Below are 27,450 nucleotides of genomic sequence, written 5' to 3'. Positions count from 1 at the left end.
AGCGCTCCTCTCCTGCCTGAAGCTGATGTGAGGCAGGAAACCTGTGGCTGTGGGCCACGGCTGGCCCCAAGCCACGCTGCTGAGCAAATCTGCGAGGCCTCCAGGAGCTCTGGGCAGGATTTGCTGGGTTTATCTCTGGAGATGCTCTGTGCACAGCGTCCTGGAGCCTCACCAGCACTGCTGAGGGGACAGGGGATGCTTTTCCCTCTGGATTTGAAGACCCCATGTCCTCATCTGTCCCACAATGAAGGCAAAGCCAGATGAAAATTTTGTATTTGAGGTGAAGAGATAAAACCACTCGATGTTGGGCATAAACTCCTATCCTGAGGCTGCAGAGCAGCTCAGGTGGCCCTGAGGGTGGAAGGGTGGGAAGGTGGCCTCTGCTCCAGGGGTTCCAGGTGTGCAGTGAGGGTTTGGAGGGCACAGTGTTGGTGTTTACATTTGTTAGGCTATCACTGCCTCTCACTAATTGTTTACAAATGAATCCCTACCTCAGCAAACAGGTCTGTGGTGCTGCTTGGTATTTCCATGGACAAACCTTTAAAATCCCCTCCGAGCATCTCCCTCGGAATCTGGGCGGGGAGTTTGAGGTGACCAGCGCTGTGCTCGTGCTGAAAGGGTTAAAGCTGTCACTGCCCCGAGGATTTCAGCCTCTGAAATGAGTGGGAAGAATCCCTTCTGCTGCTTCGGAGGGAGCCAGCAGCTCTGGGTGCTGCAGGTGCACGGAGTGCTGGCTGAGTCACCCCGTGGGATTTGCACATCATCCCTTTTGGCCCAGCTCCTCTGGGGTGGGAGAGGGGCTGCTGCCAGCCCAGGCACCACTTTTGGCAGGAGCAAGGTGCCCCTGGCTGTGCTGGGTCCCACAAGGGACAGCCCAGCTCCTGGGGAGGTGAAATCCCTGCTCCAGCTGGCTTTGGCAGGATCTGGAACACTGTGGCACTGGGTGATCGGGGCTGGTTCACAAACCGGGGATCTCCCAGGTTCCCTTCTGTCCCCAACACACACCTGGGGAAAAAGGAGGCCAGAATCTGATGGCAAATCAGCTCAGGGTGGGCTGAGCTGTTTCTCCCCATCCCTGGAGCAGCTGGGAGCCTGTTGGAGCACGGAGAGCTCCCGAAGAAGGTTTGGTATGCCAAGTGGAAAGTTTCATCCCTACCCCTGCCACCTCTCAAATTCCTGCTGAGAGGCACCCCCTACTCTGAGTAAGAGCTGTGAGGCGAGGCTGGACAGCGAAACATTTGGGAAGGGAGGCTTCCTGACAGATCCTGATGAATGCAACATGTTTGCCTGGTTATTTTTGTCTTCCCTAAATCATGCTTGCTCTTAGATCGTGATCCTCTAAGCGTAATTACCCCCTAATCTCCAGGCACATGTGGTTACAAGGTGTTTACCAGCAAACTCCATTAAGGCCCTGTGTAATTAAAGAGGAATCCCGTGGTGCTGCCCATGGCTGGGAGCTCCAGCTCTGCTCCTCAGGCAGGTCATTCACCAGGTGTCCCCACCCTGAGGGGCAGGAGCTGGGAGGGTCCTGCAGGGAGTTCTTTCCAGCCTTCAGAAATGCAGGGAAGCCGGAGGAATCAGCCTGTCCATGTCAGGAGCAGGGTGTTTTCCAGAATTTGGGCACCATGGGGAGCTCCCAGACTCCCTGCCTACATTTTAGTCCTCTCAATACCCTGACTGACACACAACAAATCATTCCCTGTTTTCCTGGGCAGCCTAGCAGAGGAACAATCACCCATTGCATTCACTTTGCTGCCAGAAAATTCCGATCCCGGGCAGCAGCTCTGTCCCTGGGCTGGTGGATGGGCTCTGTCCTCTCTCCAGGCTTCATCCAGGCTCTTTCAACCCCTCATTCCTGGCAGCTGGCCCTTGGAGAAGAGCAGGAGCCATGGCAAGTGGCCCTGCAGGCCTTGGAGTGAGCTCTGTGAGGTCAATTGAAGCGATTGAATTCTTTCAAGGGCCTAGCGTGCTCTTCTGAAATAAAGAGAACATTTTCTAATCGTCAAGTGATGACTGGTTTAGCAGGATAACAGCGTTTGGGACGCCAGCAGGCTGATGACAGGAGTCCATGTGCTGCTGCCTTTGCTGGCAGGGAGGGAAGAAAAACCCACCCAGACCCTGCGGTCCTGTCGTGATGGGGCCATCACGAAGCGTTCAGAACACCTCATCCGATATTTTTAGTTCTTAAATCCATCAGTGCCTGAGTTGTGAGTGCTGCAGCACCTCCAGAAAGCATCTGGGGGTGGAGTGGTCATGGCAAGAGCTGGGCTGAGGAATGATGGATGAAGAGGATGCAGGAATGGAGGGAAGGCTCAGGGATTTTGGCTGTGGGCAAGGCTGGCAGGGGGACTGGAAGCCTGGAGCAGGGAATTTGGTGGTGCCAAGTCCCCTTGTGGCCAGCCCCTCTGGAGCCAGGGGGCTCAGTGCATCCCTGGGGGAGCAGAACAGCTGGAATGCACTTCCCACAGCCCCCAGGAGCACTCCTGGCTTTCAGGAAAGGCTGACTGAGGTTTTAGAGGCCCAAAGCCAGCTCTCCCAGGAGCAAACTCGGCTGCACAGGTCCCGTTTATTTGCTGGTGGCTCAGGTATTTGATAGGCCTCCGTTTCTGTGTGCATTTTTCAGCTCAGGTGGAGTTTTCTGAATGCTTTATCAGTATCAGCCATAAGCCCTGGCCTGGGAATTGATGAGCTTTCTCCACTGCCTGGGGCTGAGAGCAGAAAGAAAAAGGAGCTGCTGCTGCTGCTGTGGTTTCCTCAGCCAGCCTGTCTGACCTTCCTTTCTTCTTACCCTTGCTGGCCTGGCAAGGTCTGCAGAGCCCTAAGGATCATTTGTTTTTCTGTTCATGGACATTTTACTCCACTTCCATTTTGAATCAGCTTCTTTCTGAGTCTTGGAAATGGCTCAGAACTGGGAAAGTCCTTGTGGGAAGGTTTCTCTGAGGAGCACAGCAGTGGAAGAGGGGAGCAGGTGTTTGAGCTTTGAAGCCATCCCAATGGCTTCTGGTTGTTCTTGGCAACAAGTGGCACATTCTGGAGAGCTGTGGGGCAGGAAAAGCTTTGCTGGTGCCAATGCCAGCCTCAAAAACCCTTCCTCAACCCAGCCTGAGCCTGCTGCAGCCTGAGTTTGAGTTCCAGGCTTTGACCTGTCCTCAGAGCAGCGTGTTACGTGACTGTTTCCCAGAAATGCAGCCAGGCTGCAGGATCAGAAAAGCCAAATGTAGAGCAGGGCTCGGTGGGAGCTCCCAAATCCATGTGCCCTGTGGAACAGCCCCCCTCAGAAACAGCTTACTTGTGCAAGGCCCTATCTGTCCTTCCCAACATCCCAGCTGTGCTGCCAGCCCTGGGGATCATGGAATTTTCATGGAATTACAGGATGGCCAGGGCTGGACGGGACCTTAAAGTTCTTGTATCGTCGCCTGCCATGGGCAGGGACACCTTCCACAGGGCAGGGTGCTCCAAGCCCTGCCCAGCCTAGCCTTGGACACTTCCAGGGATTGCTCTTGCTGGAGAATGGGAGCTATTTTTAAATCCTCTTGGGGACTGGGTGGGTCTGGTGGCTCAGAGTCACTTGCTGGGACATGTGGTGGGGATCTCCCAGTCCCAGCTGCTCCCAGCCTGGATTCCCAGTGCAGGCACAGAGGGTCCCAGCAGGGTGGATGGGCCAGGGTGGCTTTGTTTCACCCCTGGCCAAAGCCCTTAAAGCTTGAGAGGAGGAGGGAGGATCAAAGCTGTGTGTGAAAACCACTCCTGGGGCACCTCCATGGCTCTGCATCCCCCCAAAAGAAGGGGGTTCCTCACCCTGGGAGGGAAAAGAGAGGCTTGTGAGGTTGTGCAGTGCCTGTGAGGATCAGGAGGACTTTGGTCCCATCTGTCTGTCCAGGCTGTGCCTTTGGAGGCAGTTTTGGTGGAATTTCCCCCACCTTTTGACCATGAACCAAGAAGCAGAGGAGCTCCGAGGTGTGTGGGCACACAGGGACAACCACGGCCCTCCTCTCAGCAAGGAGGCCATCCTTCATCTGCTGGCAGCTGCTGAGGCATGAATCTGGATGATCCCAGCTTGGAGCCTTTGATCAGGGAGCAAAACCATCCCTTCATCCACCCCCAGGTGTGACTTGAGAGCACTTGCACTGGTGTCCCACCATCTGGCCCAGCTGCCCCACCGGGAGAGGAGTGGGCTGCATCTGATCCTTCCCCTCTGGAAAAGGAGATGCCTGGATGAGCTGGCCAAGGAGAGCTGAGGGATTGAGTGTGGATGTTCTCCCCTCCCCCGCTTTTGAAAAAAAAATAAAATAAAAGGAAAGTCACTGCCTGTGTGGTGAGTTATGTGGTGATGACTCCTTCTGATGGGCTACATATAAAATCCCTTGCCTCCCTGAGGATGCTCCCCGTTGAAAGCTTTTATGGCATCTTAAAAATAGCCACAGAGGGGGAGAGAATGAGAAGATGGATAGGTAGGTGGATCCCTAATAAGGAGAGAAGAGGAAACAGCTCGGGAGGGAATGGAAAGACTTTGGTGAGCGGCATGTGAGTGGTTGCTGAGGGAGGAGGTGGTGTGGCCGTGCTGAGCTGCGTGCCCAGCAGGAGCAGGAAACCCTATAAAAAGCCTGTCTGGGAGATCTGTGCCTTGCACGTGCTGGGGACAGGGCTGGGGTGAGCAGCAGCTCGGGCCGTGTCTCCCGCAGGCGCTCGCTGCATTCTACAAGTAGCTGTTAAAAATAATCCGTGACTCGGCCAGCTGCAGCTGCTGCTCCTGCGGGATTCCCAAACAGCTCATCCCTGCTCCTTTTCCCTGCCTCCAGGCTGGAGCTGAGGGATGAGGTGGATCTCCCTGAGGTGGCGTTTCCCAGCTGGGCTGTGCTCTGGGAAGGGCGCTGGGAGCTGCCTGGCGGTTTGGAATGGCCAGGGCTCGAATCTGGGATGGGGTTCAGGGAGAGCCTGGCTGGAGGGCCCTGCAGGGGGACAGTGCTGCTCTGCCATGTGGCACTGCCAGCACAGGACCTGGGAGGTGGCTCCAGGCCTTTTGCTGTGCTTGTGGCAGCTCTCCCCATCTCTCAGGGGAAATTTTCCAGAGTGTCTCCAAGAAATGCTAATTGCTTTGGCTTCCCTTGGTGCAGCACAGCCACTGGGCACAAAGTGCTCTTCATCAGCCGAGAGATCTGCCAGATCCTTCCTCTGGATCCCCTGGAGAGCTGGTGGAGTCTGCTGTGGCCACTGCTGATCCCCACGGGTCCCATATTGTCCTCAGGCTGGCCTGGACCTGTGGTCCCAATATCCAGTGGCACAAGGCCCTGTGACCTCTCTTTGGGGTGTGAAGCCCCCCCAGCCCCTGGCAGGCACAGTGTGGAGTCAGCTGCTCCCCTTGTGCAGCAGGAACCGTGGCTGGAGGGATGACAAGAGTTTCCCATCCTGGGAATGTGGCAGGAGCCATCAGCTCTGCTCTGTCTGTCCTCCCAAACCCCTGAGGTGCTGCTGCCCACCCCAGCTCTGCCCCTGGCAGGAAAAGCCCTGTGCAGGTGGCTCTGTTTGGTGCAGGCAGCTGGGAAACGCTGCTTGGCTTTGCCCCTGCTCCAACTGCAGGGAAAAAATGCTGCTCTCAAGGCTCCTCTGTCACACCCGCCAGCCTGTCACATCCAGGCCGTCTCCCTCTTGCTTTCTTGTCTTTTTTAGCTTTTTTCCCTCCCTCAGCTAGACAGGAACCCAGGGAAGCAGAGGCTGTGGAGGGTTAGCAGTGCCCAGCTCCAGGGAACAGTGAAGCCGGAGAGATCCTGCCTGGTCCTTGTGGGTGGTTCTGAGCCAGCAGCACCAGCCTGGCTGGAGAGTGTCCATCGCCCTCCCCGCCTGGAGTGCTGCATCCTGCTCTGGGCTCCCAGCATAGGATAGGCTGGCAGGCTTGGGATTGTCCAGCCTGGAGAAGAGAAGCTTTGGGATCACCCAGTTGTGGCCTTCCAGTGCCTGAAGGGAGCCTGCAAGAAACGTGGAGACAGACAATTCACAGGGGATGGAGTGACAGGAGTGGCTTCCCACTGACTGAGAGTGAGGTTAGATGGGATATTAGGATAAAATTGTTCCCTGTCAGGGTGGGCAGGCCCTGGCACAGGTGCCCAGAGAAGCTGTGGCTGCCCCTGGATCCCTGGAAGTGTCCAAGGCTGGGTTGGCCAGGGCTTGGAACAGCCTGGGATTGTTGTCCCTGCCATGGCTGGGGGTTGAAGGAGATGAGTTTTAAGGTCCCGCTTCCAACCCAAACCATTCCATGATTCTACCCCTGGTCCCTGCTCCCACCTTGCCTGCCCTTGGCTGGGAGCATCCCACAGGTGTCCAGAGGGAGGGCTGGCCATGAGGGGACACTGGAGCTGGCCAGGAGGGGACACTGGAGCTGGCCAGGAGGGGACACTGCAGCTGGCCATGAGAGGACACTGGAGCTGGCCAGGAGGGGACACTGCAGCTGGCCAGGAGGGGACAGTGCAGCTGGCCAGGAGGGGACACTGTGGCTGGCCATGAGGGGACACTGCAGCTGGCCAGGAGGGGACACTGTGGCTGGTCAGGAGGGGACACTGCAGCTGGCCATGAGGGGACACTGCAGCTGGCCAGGAGGGGACACCCACAGCAGCCCCAGCCCTCTCTGCCTGCTTGGCTGGTCAGGTGGCAGCAAGGGACCAGTTTGGGACAGAGTTGTGTTCCCTGGCAGGCGGGTTTTGGCTCAGTTAACCAAAAGCACAATAAAGCCATGCTCATTTTTCCCCCCGCTGAAAGGGGACTTGTTCCCTGGAAAGTGCCAGCCCCGCCGGGCCCATTGATTGCCTGTTAATTGTCGCTAATGAGGAGCTGGGCGAAGTGGCATCCCGAGGCTCTTGGGGACAGACTGTCGCTTCGGCTTGGGAGGGACATCTCAGCGGGGAAGGCAGCCGTGACCTCGGTGTGGGTGAGCTGAGCTGCATGAATGGGTTTGTTAACGAGGAATGCTCCAATTCCTGTGCCCGCAGCACTGAGGGCAGCGCCGAGGGTAAAGAGGATCTCTGGTGCTTTCCTGTACACAGATGGATTTATTTACCCAGGGAGAGGTGGGATGGACAGGGCTAAACCCACCCTGCCCAGGTGTGCTGATGCCTTCACTTTGAGCTGTGTGATTTTCCAGCCTCTGCACTGGTGCAGAACTCTGAACTCCACACAAAGTGTCAGCAGGGTCTCCTCACAGCTCAGGCACACACAACAATCCTTCTCCAGCCCCACAGCCAAGGACACCGCTGCAGCTCCAGGCCCAAAAAGTGCAACCAGCAGCGAATTGAGGAGAGCAAGCTGGGAGGATGGGACTGCATCACCTGCAGCTGGAATTGCACAATTCACCCCAAGGTGGAAATGGAGCAGAACTGATCCCAGAGTGAAACTCCTGAGCCAGGGCCCATCCTGGGTGCAGCCAGGGCTGGGCTCTTGCAGTGCCCAAGGTGCATCCTTGGAAGGGCTTTTAATAAATCCCTGCTTTATTCCTTTAACCCTGCCCAGCCCCTGCTCCAGGAGCCTCTCCTCCTCTCTGTAGGACTCAATCCCTGTGGCCCATGAGCAGCAGGACTCGCTGCCAGCCCGCCAGTCCAAGGCTGTTTGTTCCCCAGCCCTGATGAAAGGCACCAAAGGCTTTTAGCAGGAGCCAGCCCTGTCTGCCTGCCCAGAGCTCCCCCTCCTTTGGATTCTGAACGCTGGAGCCAAGGAGAGCACGAGTGTGGGAAGGAGGAGGGGGAGGAATTCCATCTGTGCCCAGGGGAGTTCATTGTGCCATCCCCAGCCAGGTGTGGATCCATCCATCCATCCATCCATCCATCCATCCATCCATCCATCCATCCATCCATCATCCATCCATCATCCATCCATCCATCCATCCATCCATCATCCATCATCCATCCATCCATCATCCATCCATCCATCCATCCATCCATCATCCATCATCCATCCATCCATCCATCCATCCATCATCCATCCATCATCCATCCATCATCCATCATCCATCCATCCATCCATCCATCCATCCATCCATCATCCATCCATCCATCCATCATCCATCCATCATCCATCCATCATCCATCCATCATCCATCATCCATCATCCATCATCCATCCATCCATCCATCCATCCATCCATCCATCCATCCATCATCCATCATCCATCCATCCATCCATCCATCATCCATCCATCCATCCATCCATCCATCCATCCATCCATCCATCCATCATCCATCATCCATCATCCATCATCCATCCATCATCCATCCATCCATCCATCCATCCATCATCCATCATCCATCCATCATCCATCCATCATCCATCATCCATCCATCCATCATCCATCCATCTATCCATCCATCCATCCATCCATCCATCCATCATCCATCATCCATCCATCCATCATCTATCATCCATCCATCCATCCATCCATCATCCATCCATCCATCCATCCATCCATCCATCCATCCATCATCCATCCATCCATCCATCCATCATCCATCCATCCATCCATCCATCCATCCATCATCTATCATCCATCCATCCATCCATCCATCATCCATCCATCCATCCATCCATCCATCCATGCATCCATCCATCCATCCATCATCCATCCATCCATCCATCCATCCATCCATCCATCCATCCATCATCCATCCATCCATCCATCCATCCATCACCCATCATCCATCCATCCATCATCCATCCATCCATCATCCATCCATCATCCATCATCCATCCATCCATCCATCATCCATCATCCATCCATCCATCATCCATCATCCATCCATCATCCATCCATCCATCCATCCATCCATCATCCATCATCCATCATCCATCCATCCATCATCCATCCATCCATCCATCCATCCATCCATCCATCCATCCATCCATCCATCCATCCATCCATCCATCCATCCATCATCCATCATCCATCCATCATCCATCCATCCATCCATCCATCCATCCATCCATCCATCCATTCATCCATCATCCATCCATCCATCATCCATCCATCATCCATCATCCATCATCCATCATCCATCCATCCATCCATCATCCATCCGTCCATCCTCTGAGGGTCTCTGAGGTCTGAGCTGCCTCAGGGCTCCTCTGGGGTCTCTGGCAGTGTCCCCTCCTGCACCACAGTGGGACATTCACACTGGCAGGGGGACAGGCCATGTCCTGGAGGGATCCTCTGCTGGGACAGTGGAAGGAGACAGAAAATGTCTCAGTGGTGCACTCAGAGGCTGCCTCTGCTGAAGGTCATCCCAAGGGGAGCAGCCTCAAGGCAGCTCCATCTTCCACCTCAGCTGTTTTCCCTCCCCATGGCTCCCTCCTGCCCCAGCATTTGCTCTTTTTTCTTTGCCTTTCCTGCTTTTTCTTTTCCTTCCACCCCACCTTCCTTTTCTCTTCCCTTCTCCTGTTTCTCTCCTGGCAGCTTTGTTCTCCTGGCTGTGTACTGGGGTTGCCATGGTGACTGCCAGAGCATCTCTGCATCCCACAGCAGTGGTCCTGTGCCTGCCCTGGCCATGGCGAGAGGCAGGGCACCCTCCTGCCCCTCCCAGGGGGCATCCACCACCTCCTCCCAGGGATGGAATTCCCTGGGGACATCCCTGTGGCACATCCTGACATCTGGGGAGAGGAGGGGACAGCCCTGAGCCCTCAGCAGCTCCGGATAGGGCTGGGGTGCAGGGCTGGCTGCATGGCACGGCTGTATTGCTGCCAGAAACATGCAAATAAAACCTTCAATAAATATTTTTTTAATGAGCAAACACTGGTTGAGGAGAGCTGAGGAGCTGCTGCAGCACCAGGAGTCCCTGTGGGTGTGGAGACAGAGCTGCTTGTGGCCTTCTGGTGGCGATTTGCAGATGACAAGATCTCCTTGCAGTGTGTGTCAGAATCGCTGGGCCCCTTTCAGGAGATAATTAGGATGACGTGTTATTAGCTGATTACTGGGGAAACATACATTTACCAAGGATTTATTCTGCAACCAGCATTAATCTCCTGTATAGCTGCTAAACCTCCATAAATAATCTGATTTTGATAATCAATTGCTATTGCAAGTTCCCCTATAAATCTCAATTAAATGCACATTTAACTCGCATCAAGTTGCCAAATTTGCTTGTGCATGTGTGTCCTGCTGCCTGCCTGGGGCAGATGTCTGGGCATGTGCAAGCTCACGTCTGTGTTTCAGAGAGAAGCTTGCCAAGGCAGGGCAGCCTCAGGAGCAGCTCTGCTCCTCTCCTGGGGTCCCACATGGAGAACCCAGCACATCCCAGCTTCCCTCTGCTGCTCCCACATTCCTTGGGCCTGGCTCTGCCCAGTTTGGAGTGAGGGCACAGGAGGAGACTGTGCCCCTGGAGCATCCCAGGCAGGGCAGACAAAATTGCCAAAATCCATGTGGGGGCTTTCAGCAGCACTTGCCTGGGGTGGAAACTGAGATTGGCTTGGATTTGGTGGAGTCCTGGCCACTCTTGGGCCACTGTGGTGACTTTAGTGGAGGGCTCAGAGGGTGGGGACATCCAGCAGGGAGGAGGTGACCAGCAGGACAAGGTGGAAGGGGATTCCAGCCATGAACTGGGCTCTGTTCACTGTTGGGGCCACACTGATTTATTTTATCTCCTTGTTTTTGCACCAGGCACACCTCAGGGTGGGCAGGGAGAGCTGGGTGGTTGTGGCAGAGCTCTGGGGACACATCCCGTGCTGGGACCATGGCAAACCCCCTGCTGCCTTTCAGGGTGGGGGGTTTTGGCCTCACCTGGGCTGCTGGAGCCCACAGGTGAGGGAGCTTTTGGATGTTTCTGGAACGTAAGCCCCATCCCTGCTGTCTCAGGAGTGTCAGTTTGGGCTGTGATGATCCAGGTGCCGGGGCTGCACTGGGGGAGCCATAAAAGAAATGATGAAGCTGTTCAAAGTGCTGGGAAGACGAGAGCTCATCCTGAGGCTGCCTGGAGCCCAGCCTGCTGCTGCTGGTGTGGGAAATACACAAACACAGATGGCAGGGAGAGCCAAAACCGTGGCCTTTTCATGGGGACAGCATCGTCCCCAGCCAGCTGCAGCCACAGCAGGCAGCAGCTGGACATTGGTGGCTTTGGGAGGAGCCCAGGAGCTGTCAGGGCCCAGCCCGGGGTGGATCAGCCTCTCCTGGGGCAGCAGGATGGAGCCTGTGGAGGATGCCAGGCCCAGCCATGTGTGCTGGTGACAGGCAAGCCTGGCAGGTGCCACCAGCCCCAGGCTGGCTCCCAGGGCTGGCCTGTGACCACTCCAGCCTGCTCTGGCACATTTCCTGCCTTTCCCTGCCTTTCCCTGCCTTTCCCTGCCTCTGAACCCAGCTTCCAGCTGTGCCAGGTGAGGCGGTACCTCAGGCCTCGGGTGCTGTTTGTCACCAGCCTGGCACCACCTTGCCCAGGGTCCCCTTCTGCTGGCCCTGGCAGTGCCCAGGGGCTGTGTGGGCTCCCCAGAGCTCTGTCCCGTGGGGTTTTAGCCCAGCATGAAGGATGGGGTCAGAAAAATGGAATCAGGGTCGGGAATTGTTGTTCTATTAGGAATGGCGAGGAGAATGACACAGACTCTCTAAGGAGCTGATCAGGAGAATTTCTCTTAGTTTATTACTTCAGGTCTTTTTTATAGACTTATATGTGGAAAGTATAGAAAGGAAACTCTTATTGGTTAGCAAACTACTACATCACCATCATTGGTCAGTGGGGCACACCACCCCCCGACCTTCTCCTGCAAAGAAAACAAGGAACAGACAAACAGCACCTGCAAGGCTGATTTCTGTCTCTGAGGATTGTTTTAAATCCTCCTTATGAATTCCCAGGCCACTTTCTCAGGCAAGACTGAGAAAGCTATGTGGCCTTCAATTTCACATGCTCTCTGTTTCAGAGTTAGCATCCATAGGGAATGTGGGGTTTTCCAGTGCTACCCCAAGGATCCTGTGGGTCAGAGAGCCTGGTGCTGTCCTGCACTGCTCATGGTGCCTGGAACACCACAGGAGGAGTGCCCATCCCTGGAGGTGTCCCAGGAAGGGCTGGAGGTGACACTCGGTGCTCTGGGCTGGGGACAGGCTGGGCTCCATGGCCTCAGAGATCTTTTCCAACCCAAACTGTGTGGCCATGGGGCTGTCCCTGGCATGTCCCTGTCCCCCCACCTGCTGCATCCACCTCTGCCACCCACATGCAAGGCCAGCTGTCTCAAATGAACTCCCTGGGGAGCGGGGACAATCTTTTCAGGGCCACTTAAAGGCTCCATTTGCCGCCTTTAACAGCATTAGAGAGGGGATCACAGTAGATTAAGAAGCAGTAAACACCCTCTGTGCAGGGCCCCTGGAGGCTCTGCTCAGCTCCCCTCTGAGGGCTTTGCACCGTTTTTAGGGGATGCTCTGTGTTAGGGGATGCAGGAGTGGATTTCATCTCTCCCAACACCATCATTTGCAGAGAGTTGAGTTCAGGAGGGCTCCAGGGGGATGTGGCAGTGCCCTCCTTGCTGCAGCCCCGGATCTGAAAGAGCTCCCAGTTGTTTCAGAAAGCACTTTCCCAGGCTGTAAGAGCGCTTGGAGGAATTTGGAGCCAGCCAGAGAAGTTCCTGCTGGAGTTCTGCCCCCAGCCCTGAGCTGTAATTCATCCCCTGGAATGGGCCTGGCTGGGGGCTGCTGCTCTCGTGCTGGTGGCATTGAGAGGGCTCTGTAACAAATATCCCTGCCCTGCAGCCTATTTCTGGGGACATTGTCCCCTCGGTGACGCCAGGGCTTGCTTTGCCAGCTGTCACCCCCAGCCCAAATTCCCATTTTGTTGCATTCATATCCATACAGTGCCTCTGGATGGGGATTCGATTTCAGCTGGCTCCCCGGAGTAGAAAGAGTTAAAAATAGCAAATCCAACACCCCTCATTCCCTGGCTGTGACGCAGTCTCCCAGGTTGGACTTACAATACCGACAGGAATAGGGTTTAAAATAAAACAAGGGAGTGCTCTGCACTCTGCAGAATGGGAGAAAGCGGCTCCAGACTGGAGAAAAGATGTGGAGGAGCCTCAGGGTTTATAAAACAGGCAAGAGTTTGTCTCCCTCACAGTGCTTGTGGCCAGATAAATGATGCTGCAGGCTCAGAGTGATTCGTGGGGGAATTCAGGAGGTTCTCAGCTCCCCAGGGAATCAACAGGAGAAACCAGGCAGGAATTGAGCTCAGTGCACTCTGCCTCGGCCAAGGCTCAGCTGGACACCAAAGCCAGCCAGCAGGACAGGGATGTGCTGGATCCAGGCTCCTTGGGAGCAGGCAGGGACAGAGCAGGAGGATCCTCTCCCAAAAGCGCTCCCAGACTCTGGAAGCAACAGTCTGCTGCAAGGTGGCGAGGTGCCAACCTGGCTCTGCCTCATCCGACGGGACTGCTTCCCTGATCTGGCAGAGAAAATCCTAAATCCCCACGTTTCTCCCTCTCAGACACTGCCCTAGTTTAAAAATGTCAGCTCCTGGCTTTTCTTTTGTAATATTTTAAATATAGCAGCCTTTATGTCTCTGATGGATGCACCATATGTTTGGGAAACAGCACCGAAATCCACCGGGCTGGTGGGTGGAGGTTAAAGGGAAAAAGCATTTCCATACGGGAAGCTGCAAACACAAAACACAGCAGCAGCAAACAGCAAATCCCTCCTGCAGCAGCCAGGAATAAGCTCCTTTCTGTCCTGCCTGTCTCCGGCTGTTCATGTGAGCAGCGAGCCTGAATGTTTCCATTGTGTCACCTCCTGTCCCGGCCACCCTGGCACTGCCTCCACGGCGCCCAGCAGGAGATGCCACCATCTGACAGCTCCTTTGCCCTTTCTCTTCCTCAGAGAACCCCTTTGCTGCTTTGTCTTTGGGGTTTTTAGGGGATTTTTCAGCTGGGATGGGTCCCTTGTGCTCCAGCTCGCCCAGGCTGCCCCAGTGTGGCTGGGGGTGCTGGCGGGTGGGTTTTGGCAAGCAGGGGACAGTGCCCCTGGGCTCCCTGCACTCCCACACAGCCAGGACTGTCTCCCAGCACTAAACACAGCCTCTGTTCAGCAGGAAATCTGGCCTCAGCAAAATGATGAGCTCAGGCTTTTCAGCTTTTGGCCAGGACCTCGAGTTTAGATTCTTCTACTCCGCACATCCCTCAACTCTAGGACCTGAGCATAGCCCCTTGCATGGAGCCCCCAAAACCTGTCCAGCCCAGCTGGAGCTGCAAATATCATCCTGTGGGCTGGGGCTGGCTCCAAGCCTCACTCAAGGCCACCCCTCCTGCTCTGGCTGGGTGAGCTGGCTGGGGCTCCTCGCACTTGTCAGGCCTCAGGAACCAAATCCAGGGGAGGAGATGGATTTTGTCCAGTGTCTGTCTGCCAAGGGGGCTGTGCCCCTCGAGCCCACCCTGCCAGGGCAGCAGGAGGGAGGCTGGTGTGGCCCAGAGCTCCTGCAGGCAGTGGCACCTCAGGTTTGACCCCACACTTTTATGGTGGGATGCAGTAGGGATGTCACAGAATCCCTGAATGGGTTGGGTTGGAAGGGACATTAAAAATCATCTTGTTCCACCCCCTGCCAGGCACAGGGACACCTTCCCCTATCCCAGGCTGCTCCAAGTCCCAGCCTGGCCGTGGGGTGAGCACAGTGCAGGAGGGGATGTGGGGATGCCTTTCAGATGTTGTTGCTCAGGAGATTTGGGGCTCAGACCGTGTCTCCTGTGTGTGGCAGGTCCAGCAGGGCACAGGGAAGCTGCTCCCAATCCTTGACCAGACACTGGCTGTGGTGTGGTGTCCTCCAGCCTGTGGCCTCAGCTGCTCCTGCTGCCCCTGGGGCCCACAGAGGGCCACCAAGCACAGCCATGTGTTCCTGTGGGATCTGTGCTCACCCAGATCCCTGTCCTGGGGTGCTGTGTCCCTCTTCCCAGCCCAGCCCCACTATTCTGCCTGGGCACATCATCCCCCTGACACCCCCTCACTCCTGCCCTGTCTGTTTGCATCCACAACAGCTCAGGCCAGGGTTTTTAAGCTGTACCAGATGTGAGGAGGAAATCCCATCTCCAGCCTCTCAGCGGGGCTCCCTCCTCAGCTGCCTCCAGTGAACTTTCCTGCAGCCCAAAATGCCGATCTCAGGGTGTGCTGCACATCTGCTGGGGCTGCAGGAGCTGCTGGAGCTGCAGCAAACACCTGCAGCAGGCAGGGAACCTGAGGGAGGTGAGGGCAGGAAGATGTTCATGGCTCCTGCCACGCTCCTGGCCACGCTTTGTGTGTGAAAGGCTTGGCTTTGTGCCACACCTGGTGTCACCTGTCCCCACCAGGGCAGCTCCCCCATCACTGCCCCGCTCCCTGAGCCTGACCTGTGTCAGAGCAGGGCTTCAGCTCAAGTCCTCACAGAGATTTCAAAGGAGGGGTTTGCAGAGCTGTGGGGTCCATGCTCCTGCCTGGGAAAGGGGCAGAGGGGGCTGCTCACAGCTCTTCTGGGGACCCAGGCCAGCACAGGAGCTGCCACCAGCCCTGTGGCACCTGGGGACAGCTGTGCTGTCCCCTCTGTTGGGCACAGCTCCTGCTCCAGGCTCACCACAGCTCCTGCGCTGGGCAGCCGTGCATTTCAGCAATTATTAATTAAAATGCAATCCATCCTTTCTCATCCTCTCCCCAAGACACCAAGAGCTGCTAAGATATTGTCGGGGATAATAGGGAGGGGAATTAAGCAGTTCCTGAGAAATCTGAGTGGAGCCTTTTGGAGATTTATTGCTGTTCCTGTCGGGCTCTGCATCTCCAGCCCCACACTCTGGAAATACCAGGCCTGCTGGGAATGCAGGGGGAATTTCCCCATGGAAAGGGAGCTCAGGCCTTGGAAGGGGTTGCCCAGGGAGGTTTGGGGTGCCCATCCCTGGAGGTGTCCAAGGAAGGGCTGGAGGTGGCACTCAGTGCTCTGGGCTGGGGACAGGGTGGGGATGGGGCACAGCCTGGACTTGATGGACTGGGAGGGCTTTTCCAACTGAAATAACTCTGGAATTCTGTGGATAATCCTTGTGGAGAGCAGTTCCTGGTGCAAACACGGTGTTGGGAGCAGAGCTGAGCAGCAGCCAGGAGTATTTTTTCCCAAATCCCAGTTCCATCCCAGCTGAGGGACCTGGCATGGGCAGACAGGCAGCAGCCTCTTGTGGGGGTCCCTGTCACTCCCAGTCTGGGGGGTCTCAGTTTCTCCCAGTTTGGGGTTCTCAGTCACTCCCAATTTTTGGGGCCTCAGTTTCTCCCAGTTTGGGGTTCCCAGTCACTCCCAGTTTGGGGCTGTGGAGCCCAGAGCTCTGCTGGGAGGGGCTCCCGTGGTGTCTGCAGAGAGACAAATGTGTGTAAGCAGGAGCCCTGGCTGCAGCTGCAGTTCCAGGGGATCCTGTTGCCATGACAAGCTGTACAAGTGTTAACCAGGAAAAAGCTGATCCAGCTGGGGATGGGAGGAAGGCTCGTGCAGGGCACACGGATCCCTTGGGAATTGTGCACTGGAATTTCCAATCATCCAGGGTCTCCTCCCCTGCTCCAGCCCCTTCCCGAGCTCTGTGACCCCCAAATTCCCACACCTGGAATTGTCCCCTCATCCTCCTCCAGTCCCCACCCTGGCAGGGTCCTTCCAGGACAGAGAAGGTGTCAGTTCTCCCAGACAGCGACAGGATGAGCCAGGCTGTTCCAGGTTGGACAACAGCAGGAATTTCTCCATGGAGAGAGTGCTCAGGCCTTGGAATGCTCAGGGAATGCTGAAGGGGATGCTCAGCCTCCTCTCTTGCCTGGGGGTGCCATTGCAGCCCTGTGTGTGAGGATGGCCCAGGAGGTTCCGTGGTGCTCCCTGGCCGCTGCCAGGGTGGGATGCAGTGGGATTCTCGGGATACAGCGTGTTCCCTGGCTCTGCACAGCCCAGGGCGTAGCTGTCAGCCTGGGCAAGCTCAGGAGCTCTGTTGTGCCTTTCTGTTGTCTGCACTCAGCTCATCAGATCTCCCCACCAGAGAGATTTAGGAAAAAAACTTTTCCCTCTTTTTCTTGGGAACCTGAGAAAATCCCAGCAGCAGTCGGTGTTTGCAGCAAACCAGGCTGATCCCAGATCCCTCATTAGGACACCCGAGGCTGCTGCTGGAATGGGGCTGGGGGTGAAAGCTGCTGAGCCCCTGAGGGGTTTTTGGGTTTCCCTGGCGCATTCCAGCACTGCCTGTGTGGGAAGTAAACATCCTGCAGGCAGGCACGGGCAGCTGCCCCCGGCCAGGTCAGCATGGGAAGACAATCACAGCTTCCTCCACACTCATTTTGGAGAATAATTTCCACAAACGCAGCCAGAAGCAAATTCTGCTGTGCAGGCAGGGCTCTGGCTTTTTTCCCCTTATTTTTCTTTTGGTTTTTTGTTGTTGTTTTGGGGGATTTGGGGCTTTTTTGTTTTGTTTTGTTTTGTTTTCCTTCCATCCTCTTGATTTTTCTCCTTATCTCCTTCCCTCCTTTGTCTCCTCTGGGTGTTTTTGACCTCCCTCCTCTCTCTTTTTGCAGCGTGTCCCCATGTGACCCAGCTGCCACCCTGGCACCATGTCCTGCCATGCCCTCGTGGTGCTTTTGGCACCTCACGGGGCACCTGTGACATCCAGCCACACTCACTGCAGTCCCAGCTGAAGGGTGTTCCCTCCCTGGTGCCACCCCCAGCTCCGTGCCCTCTGCCACGGTGCCATGTGCCACTGCAGCCCCCTGGTGCCATCCCCATGGCACCCACGGCTCGTCTGTGCCCTGTGTCCCACGCAGGGAGTGGCAGCAAGGGGACATTGCGAGGCAGGTGGGGGCAGTAATTGGTCCTGATCTAATTAGGGATGCCCAGGGCTGGATTAGGAGCTGTGGCAGTGGAGGGGTTTGAGCTGGAAGGCACAGACGGGAGGCAGGAGAGGCTGCCATGGACTGGAGAGGGTGCAGAATTTCACCTGGAGTACACTCTGAGCTGAGTGGCAGCTTTGGGAACAGCCCAGTGCCTGCTCTGGGTGAACTGTGCCCACTGTCCCACACTGCCAGTGCCTGTCCCAGCCCAGCCCTCATGGATTCAGTGCAGACATCCCACAGCAGATCCCTGGTACCTGTTCCCAGCCCTCATGGATTCAGTGCAGACATCCCACAGCAGATCCCTGGTACCTGTTCCCAGCCCTTCAGGAGCCCTCAGCCTGCCCCAGCTTAAAAATGTAAATATTAAATAAGGAACAACGTGATGCTTCTGGATTTTACTGAGGGGAAGGATCAGGAGAGAAAATCTTTTGTCCAAAGGTAAATCTGGCATTTTCTCCTTGATGGAAATGGATTTTATCTGCAGGAGCTCCGTGGGAAGCAGTGGCCTGAGCACTGAGATGGCCATGCAGGGTCAGATTCACCAGCAGAGCTGAGCATCCCAACTGCTGGTCCTGCCCTTTATTTTGGGGGTGATTTGGCTGATCCTTTGGCTGGATCCCCACCTCACCACTGGCACCCTCAGTGTCCCCTCCTCAGCAGGGACCTGGGGTGGGCTCAATGGGTTCCAAGATCTTTCCCAGCCTCGTTAGTTCTGACTCCGTGTCTGGAGCAGGCACATTCCCCATGCCGGGGTCAAGGCAGCCCCACAGGCTGAGGCTCTCCTGTGCCTGCTGAAGGACCAGCATCATCTGGCTCCCAGCCCATCCTCCCCTTCCTTCCCAAGGCGTTTTCACGGCTGCAGCCAAGCCCTGGCCGCTGCAGGACAGCAGGCAGGAGCCTTTGGCCCCGCTGCTGATGAGAAACCCATATCCCGTGGCCCTGGAGTTCCCACCCTTCCTCCCCGGCCACCCCTGGGACACAGCCTGGAGGGGAAATCCTCCCCCTCACCCTCACCACCCCTTGGAGCCAGCCAGGTCACCCTGGATCCCTGCTGCAGTGGGTTTTGGGGTGCAGGCTCCTGGAGAGCCCCCTCCTTGTCCCCATATCCCAGCAGAGATTTCCTTCACCTCGCTCTGTGCCCCCAGCCCAGCCCTGTCCCATCCCAGCCTCTCCCTCAGCCTCCAGTGCTTCCAGCAGAATTCCTTCCTGGCCAGTCACTGCCTCAGCCTTCAGCCTCTGGGGCTGCTGTGCTGGCAAGGCTGGCCTTCCTCTTCCTGAGCCCCCGAGCTGGGAATCAGCCCTTCCTGGGCTCTGCCAGCTGTGCCCACCAGGAATGCCCACAGGGAATGCCCACCGGGAATGCCCACCGGGAATGCCCACTGGGAATGCCCACCAGGAATACCCACTGGGAATACCCACTGGGAATGCCCACTGGGAATGCCCACAGGGAATGCCCACAGGGAATGCCCACCAGGAATGCCCACAGGGAATGCCCGCTAGGAATGCCCGCTAGGAATGCCCACCAGGAATGCCCACCGGGAATGCCCACCGGGAATGCCCACCGGGAATGCCCACCGGGAATGCCCACCAGGAATGCCCACAGGGAATGCCCACCAGGAATGCCCACAGGGAATGCCCACCAGGAATGCCCACCGGGAATGCCCACCAGGAATGCCCACCGGGAATGCCCACCGGGAATGCCCACCGGGAATGCCCACCAGGAATGCCCACAGGGAATGCCCACTGGGAATGCCCACAGGGAATGCCCACAGGGAATACCCACCAGGAATGCCCACTGGGAATGCCCACCAGGAATGCCCAGCTCTCCTCCCTCCCTGCTGCAGCTGCATCCCACCCCGGCCAGGGTTCTGATGATTTCCAGCCTCAGGGACCCTGCAGGGGATGGGGTGGGGAACTGCTGGCTGCCAGGCAGAGGTGGGAAGCAGTGGGAAGTGGTGGGAAGTGGTGGGAAGCAGTGGGAAGCGGTGGGAAGCGGTGGGATGCGGTGAGAAGCAGTGGGAAGCAGTGGGAAGTGGTGGGAAGCAGTGGGAAGCGGTGGGAAGCAGTGGAAGCAGTGGGAAGCAGTGGAAGCAGTGGTGGGGAGCAGTGGGAAGCAGTGGGAAGCAGTGGGAAGCAGTGGGAAGCAGTGGGAAGCAGTGGGAAGCAGTGGGAAGCAGTGGGAAGCAGTGGGAAGCAGTGGGAAGCGGTGGGAAGCAGTGGAAGCAGTGGTGGGAAGCAGTGGGAAGCAGTGGGAAGCAGTGGGAAGCGGTGGGAAGCAGTGGGAAGCGGTGGGAAGGGAGTTCAGCCCCATGGAGGTGTGAAGATTCCTGCCAGCATCATCTGCACTGCTCCCCCAGCATCCACCTGACATCCAGCATTCCAGGGGCTGGATCCATCCCATGGTGGCACCCACATCTCCCTACACATTCCAGGGGCTGGATCCATCCCATGCTGGCACCCCCCTTGCTGTAGGTGCCAGCTCTCAGTCCCTGCATCACCCCTAGCACCCCCCAAACTCAATTTCCCACTGGCACTGCCTCTCCTTATTCATTTCAGGGTGAAGGCTTTGCTTTTCCACAGTCCCCTTCACCTGTGGCTCTCCCAGCATTGTGTAAATATTAATTACTGGCAGTTAATTAAGCCAGGCATGCCCATCTTCCTGTGGAGATGCTGTGTCACAAACGTGGATAATGATCCAAACCCCACCTGGAGCAGCTTCTCCCTGACAGACCTTCCTGGAGGGCCAATGTGCTGGGAGGGGGAAATGGGTGGGAAAAGGGCATCACCTGCTCTGGTCCCAGTAAGGAAGGATGGATGGATCTTTAAAAATGCCACTGGGTGCTTATGGAAAGCTGTTCCTGGTTTGCTGCTGCTCGGGTATGTGGGGCTGTGGGGCTGGGGCTGCTGCTGGTGGTGGAGCTTGTTCTGGGCCCCCATGGGGGTTGTGCCCTGTTATTTGTGCTGGTGGTGAGCAGCAAACCCTCCAAGGCAGATGGAAATCATGCCCTGTTATCCTTCCACTCCTGAAGTGCTCCAGAGATTCAGATTTCCCCACCCTGCTGCTGTCTGGTGAAGGGCTGTGCAGGAAGAGCACAGGAAAACAAACAAGGTCGCTGACCCTCCCGAACCGAAGGAGGGGGATTGCCCAGGGATGCACAGGGGGAATTGCAGATTGTGGGCTTGGAGCAGCCCTTGGGCGGGGTCCCTGCACCCTCCTGGGGGACAGAGCTGCTCTGCACAGCCCTGGGGGCTGTTTGGGGGTGTTTGGGGGCTGTCCCCCTGGCCAGGTCACACTCTGGCTGTGCACGGCCACCGCTGCCTGACCCCGGGGCAGCAATCCCTGACCGGAGGTGCCACCTTAATCCGGATCAGTGGGAAATCTGTCGAGTGCCCACGCAGCCCCATGGCAGTTCCCTGCCTGCCTGCACCCACAGCCCATCAGGGACCCACCAGGGCACGGGCACAGCCCCACAGGAGCCTGGCCCTGGGCGTGTTTTGCACTGAGAGTGGAGCACAAACGCATGAATTGTTGGCCCAAACCAGCTCTGAGCAAAACAGGAGCAAGCTGGGGGCAGATTATGGCATTCCTTGGGCAGCTCCCACCCCCTCTCCACGCCTGCTGCAGCCCAGCCTGCGAGGCCACTAATGCTACTTACATTATTAGTGGATTATTTGGGTGTAATGAGCTTTGCCCCGCTCAGCTGGCCCTGTGCTCGGGGCTGTGGGATGTGTAATACTTCCTGCACGGGGCCACCAGGCGGGCAGCTGCTGCCTGGAACACAGGCACACAATGCAGCAATGTTCCCGGCCAAAATTCCAGCCCGGCCTGGAGGTTAAGCACAAATCAGGGAGCTTTGGGTAGCGCTGAACACAGAGGGAGGGTGAGGCTGCCCTGAGCCAGCAGTGACTGCCTCAGATCCAGCTCTGCCCGTGCTGGAGCACAGCTAAAAGCGTCTTTCCCATCCTCAGCTCTTTTTCCTCTGCCTTCCTCCCATCAGACCAAGGCAAGGGCTTGGTGATGTGTTGCTATGGACACCAGGAAGTTTTCCCTGGAGACCAGGAGCCCGCACTAAGTGATGCCTGCGTGTTCCGACATAGATTATTATTATTTTTGTCCTCCCCCTTTCTTTATTGTGAATGTTTAAGTGTGGGTGAATCCCTGGCTTTCCCCCTTGCCTCTGTCCTGCTTTCCTCTCCCAGCTCTGTGGATTTCCATGGCTGTGTCCCAGAGCTTGGCTTCATTCTGGGCCAGGGTGTGAGCAGTGGGTGCGTGGGAGGAAGTTTCAGCTCTGTAACTCTTGCTCTGCTGGAGACCCCTGCAGAGAAGATCCCTGGTTTATTCCAGCCCTAGGAAATCCTCTTGGTCCCCTCAGGCAGCTGCAGAGCTCCTGGGCACCCATCACCACCAGTAACCATCACAGGAGGTGCTGGACTCCTGTTCCCAGGGCTGGTGTCCCTTGGGTGGGGGTTCCCTTCGTTCTGTTTGGGACCTCAGAGGAATTTAGGTCGAGACTAATTAGTCTCTGCTGGGCTAGCTCCAGGCCTGACTCCCGTTTTGTCACTCCTCTGCTGGCACTTGGCATCCCTTAGTGCCTCAGGTACCTCTGAGAGCTCTTGGCTTGCAGGGAGGGGAGGGGAAGTCCCAGCAGCTCTTGGAAGTTCTTGGAAGTCAAGGCTGGAGTCTGAGCTCTGCACTCAGAGCTCCCCTCGCAGCCCATCCCAGCGGCTCCGGGAGGTTCAGCCCATTTCCCGGAGGGAAGCAGCGCTGTGTCTCTGGGCACTTGGCACAGGGAATGGGATTTTACTGTGACACAGTCTCAATGTCATTTTGACTTCTCCTGCTTGGCTTTTGAAGCTGATAATGGGCTGTTTCTGTTCCCTGTCACTTGATCTGCCCCTCGGTGAGCGAGGAGCCTCTGATGAGTGATCTCCTCTGTCCTGTGCCCCTTCTTCCCTGCTCTGGAGGGACTTCACAGGCTGCCTTTCAGTCAGCTGCTTCTCTTGTTCCTGGGAATGCAGTTCAGCACCGGGTCAGAAAAGCTCTGGCCCACTGAAATCCTCTTTTTTGCTGCTTGAGTTGCCCAGATTGTGGCTCCCTTTCAGAAATTTTACAGCAAATAAATCCTGCAGTGGTGGCGTGGTGTCAGCCTGGCTGGAGCTCCTGCACAGCCCAGGCACTCCCAGGTGGGGCAGGGAAAGCAGGAGCTGCTCTGTTCTCTCCTCGTGTTCAGGAATTGCCTTGAGACAGCGGAGGGATTCGCAGGGAGCAGGAGGGCTTTACCCTGGGTGATGCTCCCAGAGGGGGTGAGGAGTGGAGGTGAACCCCAGCAGGAGAAATCTGGCTCTTTTTGCCCTCCCCTGCAGCCCCCAGCTCCTTCCAGAGGCTCCATGCTCCGGAAGGAGCCGTGGGACTGGGCTGCTGCTCCTTGCTGAGGAGGTGACAGTCCCAGCAGGGCCAAGTGCTCCATTGCTGTGATGTTTGAAAGCTCCTTGACAAATGACTTCTTCCTCCAGCTCCTAAGCAAACAAGTGGAAGCTCCAAAAAAACAGCAGTTCCTTCCCGTGCTGCTGCCAAGCCGGAGCTCGCTGGGCTGTGTGGGAGAGGGTGAGCAGCCCCCAGGGCTGAGCACAGCACTGCTCCCTGCAGTGTCCCGTGTTTGGGACAGGAGAGCATCTGGGCAGCTCTGGGATGATGCTGTGACCTGCTTGTCCATGCAGGAACAGGCTGACCTGTGCAGAGTTTGGGACTGCAGACCCGTGAGCCTCTTTTGTGGGGCAGGGAAATCCCAGATCCAGAGAGGGCTGGGCTCCCATCTCAGAGCCTCAGGTGCTGTCCCTTGCCCTTAGTGCTGGCCTGATGTCCCATGGCCACCACAGCCACCAGACTGAGCTCAGTGCAGTGACACCAAATCCTAACAGACCCTTCCCCTCTCTCCTTTTGCTCTCCCTCCTTTCTGCCAGCAGTTCCCTATCAGCAAAACCCCTACACCCCTGGGAGCAGCTCCTCTGCCATCCAGTGCTATCGCTGCGGGGACACCTGCAAGGGCGAGGTCGTGCGTGTGCAGAGCAACCACTTCCACATCCGCTGCTTCACCTGCCAAGGTAGGATAAGGATCCCCAAAACGCTGGTGGTTGGCTGTCCCACAGCCCTGGGGGCAAAGCAAAAGGTTGGGGACAAACCTGGCTGGCCCTGTGAGCTGTGGTCACACTGCTGGGGTGGCAGCTGCAGGGGGATGTGGTGGGGCTCAGGGCAGAGCCCCTGAGTGATGCCAGAGCCAGTGAAGGGGTGTCCAGTGTCACTACCCTGGAGCAGCCTGCAGGTCCCAAACGTGCCCAGCTGTGTCTGGAGGGGGTCACTGTGTCCTCCAGCTGCTCCCAAAGCAGGGGGAGGAGAAGGGGACGAGGCACTGCCAGCCTGGCTGAGAGCAGAGAGGTGGGGACATGCCCAGAGCAGCTCCTGCTGGAGCTGAGGCTGGGTGACACATCCCTGCCACCTGCCCATGGGATGCAGCTGGGATTTGGTGGCCCCAGGGCTGGCAGGAGTGGAGCAGAGAGGTTGTTTGGATGTTCCTGGAGCACCAGAGGAGGGCTGCAGGGCTGTAAAGCTCATGGTGCAGAGCTGCTGCTGCTCAAGAGCTCCTCAGCTTCTTTATTGGAGCAGCTGCTCTCAACCAGCTTCTGCAGGCTGTAAAATTCCCCATTCCAGGGCTTTTTAAAGGTCTCTGGTCTTCCAAGCTCCCCGTGCTAAGCATAATCCCCAGCCCCTGGTCACACTTTGCTCCTTGCCAGGGAACAGAGGGTTTGGCTGGAGGTGACACTTCCCGGGCTGTCCCCACCCTGCTGCAGCCCTGTCCCCTATGGGGTGGGCAGCCCCAGGATTTTGGGAAGGGGGATCTGTCCCGGGATGCCCTCGGGGCTGAGCTGCACCTGCAGGGCCCCGTGCTGAGCCTCCTGCCCTTTCCCAGCTCGGCCGTGGAGGATCCAGCAGGAGCCGAGCGTGCAGACAAAGAGCTCAGACAGCCGCCAGCTTCAAAGGGCCCGGGAGCCAGCAGGGAGAGCCTGGCAGCGCTCACTGCCCGATTTCCAAGTGAAAGGGAATAAATAATGAGAGGAAATCCTCCTGTCTCACCTTCCCTCGCAGCTCTCACCTCCTGCCACCTCTGGCTGGCTCCAGCCCCACTGCCTGTCCCTGATGTGTCCCCGGGAGCTGGCACAGGAGTAGAGCCATGGGATGCGCTGTTCCCACAGCACAGGGCACACAGCAGCCTCATTTGATCTTGGATTTGTTTCCTGATGCTGTCCCCGAGCTGCTGGCCTGGCCCTGGTTGCTGACAGGATGTTTGGGAGACCCAAATTGCCCCTGCTGGGTACCCCCAGCTCGGCCAAGGGATGCTCAGAGGACAGGAGCTGCATCTCTGCCCCCAAGGGCCCCGCAGCAGCGGGTGCCGCTGTCCCCTGTCACTGGGGCTGGCCGGGGTGCAGGGACAGCACAGAGGGGGCTGAAGGACAAAGCAGAGACCACGGTGGGCTGTGGCAGCAGGTCACTCTGTATCCCCTCTGCACGCTGTCACCTGGCAGGGCAGGGGATCCCACAGGAGCATCCACGGCCAGGATCTGCCTCTCTCCAGGTCCCTCTGGCTGGAGAAGCCGTGGGAGGGAGGGAGGGAGATGATGCTGAGGCCAGGGCTGGCCACGTCTGCCTGGATTACTGTGATGGGCTGTGCACCACCCACACTTCCCACAGCAGGGAAGGGAGCGAGGCTGGGCCGGACACCTCTGGAAAAACAAGCAGGGAGAGCTCCAAGCCCAGCGTTCCCGGGAGCTGTTCCCGTCAGGGCACGGCTCCGTGTCCGGGGCGTGGAGACCATCAGAGGCAGCCGTGTCCCAGGGCAGGGATGAGATCTCTCCCCAGCTGTCCCTAGGGCTCTCCCAGCTCTTTGCCAGCCCTGTCCTTATCTTCCTGACACCAGGGGGGTGCCAAGCGGAGGGGCTGAGCCCCGGGCAGGTGCAGCAGCTCCAGGAGGGGATGCCCGAGCTGTCGGTGCGTGCTGCAGGAGCGCTGCAGTGCAGGGGTTCCCTCCCGGCAATGGGATTCCCTGCGGGAGCCGCCCCATCCCACAGCCCAACACTGACATCTTGTGGTGCCGGGGGAGGCCCCGGAGCTCGGCTGGCATGGGAAACCCTCGGAGATTCCTGCAGGAAGCTGGAGAGGCGGCAGAGCTGGCTCAGGCATCCCGGAGCTGCCGCGATGGCCGCATGTCCTTCTCCCCAGTGTGCGGCTGCGACCTGGCCCAGTCGGGCTTCTTCTTCAAGAACCAGGAGTACATCTGCACCCACGACTACCAGCAGCTCTACGGGACCCGCTGTGACAGCTGTGGGGACTTCATCACCGGCGAGGTCATCTCTGCCCTGGGCAGGACCTACCACCCCAAGTGCTTCGTCTGCAGCACCTGCAGGTGAGTGGAAGCTGTCACCAAGGGTCGGTGTCCCCCTTGGAGATGCCTTTTCCTGGAGCTCCCTGCTGGCCCCGGGAGAGGAGGAGGGCACTGTGTGGAGGGGGATGAGCAGCTGACCCTTCCCCACCTCTCCTTGGCCGCAGGAAGCCGTTCCCCATCGGAGACAAGGTGACGTTCAGCGGCAAGGACTGCGTCTGCCAAAACTGCTCCCACTCCCTCCTCAGCACCAAGCCCATCAAGATCCACGGGCCCAGCCGTAAGTTTGAGTGCTGTGCTGTGCTGGGTACAAAGAGAGGGACCCTGGAGAGGGTGGCAGGACAGGCTTTGGGGCCACTGTGCAGCCCTGCGGAGCCACGGAGGTTTGGGAGGAGGGACGGGGCAGTCCTGAGGCTCCAGCCAGGACTGCAGCTCACCGCTGCTTTTGGAAACTCCCCTGGCCTGTCTGTGACCTGGGCAGGTGCCACCACCCTGGCAGGCGCTGTCTGAGCTGTCTGAGCTCATGGGCAGGTTCTGGGGCTGGCTTTGCTCGCAGTCAGTTGCCTTGTGTCCAGTGGCTGCCCTGGGGATACTCCTGGGACTGTCACAGCACTGAAAGGTTGTTTTCTGCTCATCCCCGTGCCCTGGGAGCCCCTCAAAGTCAGCTGGAGCGATGCACCAGCCCTTTTGGGTGGGTTTGGCCTTGCTTTTGAGCCCAGGTTGGGAGGACCGTCCCTTCCTGCCATGGAGGTCAGTGCCTGACGCAGAGTCCTGCAGCCAGGGCCAGAGCCAGGACCGGGTGTCACCATGGTCCTTGTCACCCAGTCACCATGGGGACACTGCTGGTGGCAGGGTTGGTGCTGATGAACCCCCTGTGAGCCCCTCCTCAGCCCTCGATGGTGTCAGGGTTGGACTGAGCCCAAGGACAGGAATTCCCCCATCCTCCTCCATGGGCTCCTGGAGCTGCCCAGAGCCAAGCTCTGCCTCCCTCCCGCCTTCCTCTCCCTCCCCATCCCCTTCCCGGCGCTCCTCCGGCCCTGGAGCGGGGTTACCTGAGGACACCATGCCTTATTCATGGCAGCTGCAGGCAGAATGAGAATGAGAATGAGCCTGCCCCACCACACGCGTCCCTCACCGCCCCGGTGGCCCTGGCACTGCCACCAGCAGGGTGACAGGGGAGCTGTGCGCGCTGCTGGTGCGTTCCACAGGGAAAGCATCC

The 27,450-nt window shown here is 57.6% G+C and overlaps 1 protein-coding gene across 4 annotated transcripts in view; it reads left to right on the top strand.

The window, feature by feature from the left end:
• The window catches only part of ABLIM3 (actin binding LIM protein family member 3), a 45,607-nt gene that overhangs the window by 2,713 nt on the left and 15,444 nt on the right, over nucleotides 1–27,450 (top strand). For all 4 annotated transcript variants that reach the window (XR_009278619.1, XR_009278620.1, XR_009278621.1 and 1 more), the window contains exons 2-4: nucleotides 23,764–23,901; nucleotides 26,072–26,255; nucleotides 26,399–26,511. Coding sequence is in view for 1 of the 4 variants with exons in the window: in XM_058848458.1 (XP_058704441.1) it covers nucleotides 23,764–23,901; nucleotides 26,072–26,255; nucleotides 26,399–26,511 (435 nt within the window). In the remaining 3 variants the exon portion in view is untranslated. The remainder of the gene's footprint in view (nucleotides 1–23,763; nucleotides 23,902–26,071; nucleotides 26,256–26,398; nucleotides 26,512–27,450) is intronic.

This window comes from Poecile atricapillus, chromosome 13 (genome assembly GCF_030490865.1).
Source record: "Poecile atricapillus isolate bPoeAtr1 chromosome 13, bPoeAtr1.hap1, whole genome shotgun sequence".
Taxonomy (NCBI): Eukaryota; Metazoa; Chordata; class Aves; order Passeriformes; family Paridae; genus Poecile; species Poecile atricapillus.
The sequence above is the reverse complement of the archived record's forward strand: the minus strand, read 5'-3'. Positions and strand labels throughout refer to the sequence as shown.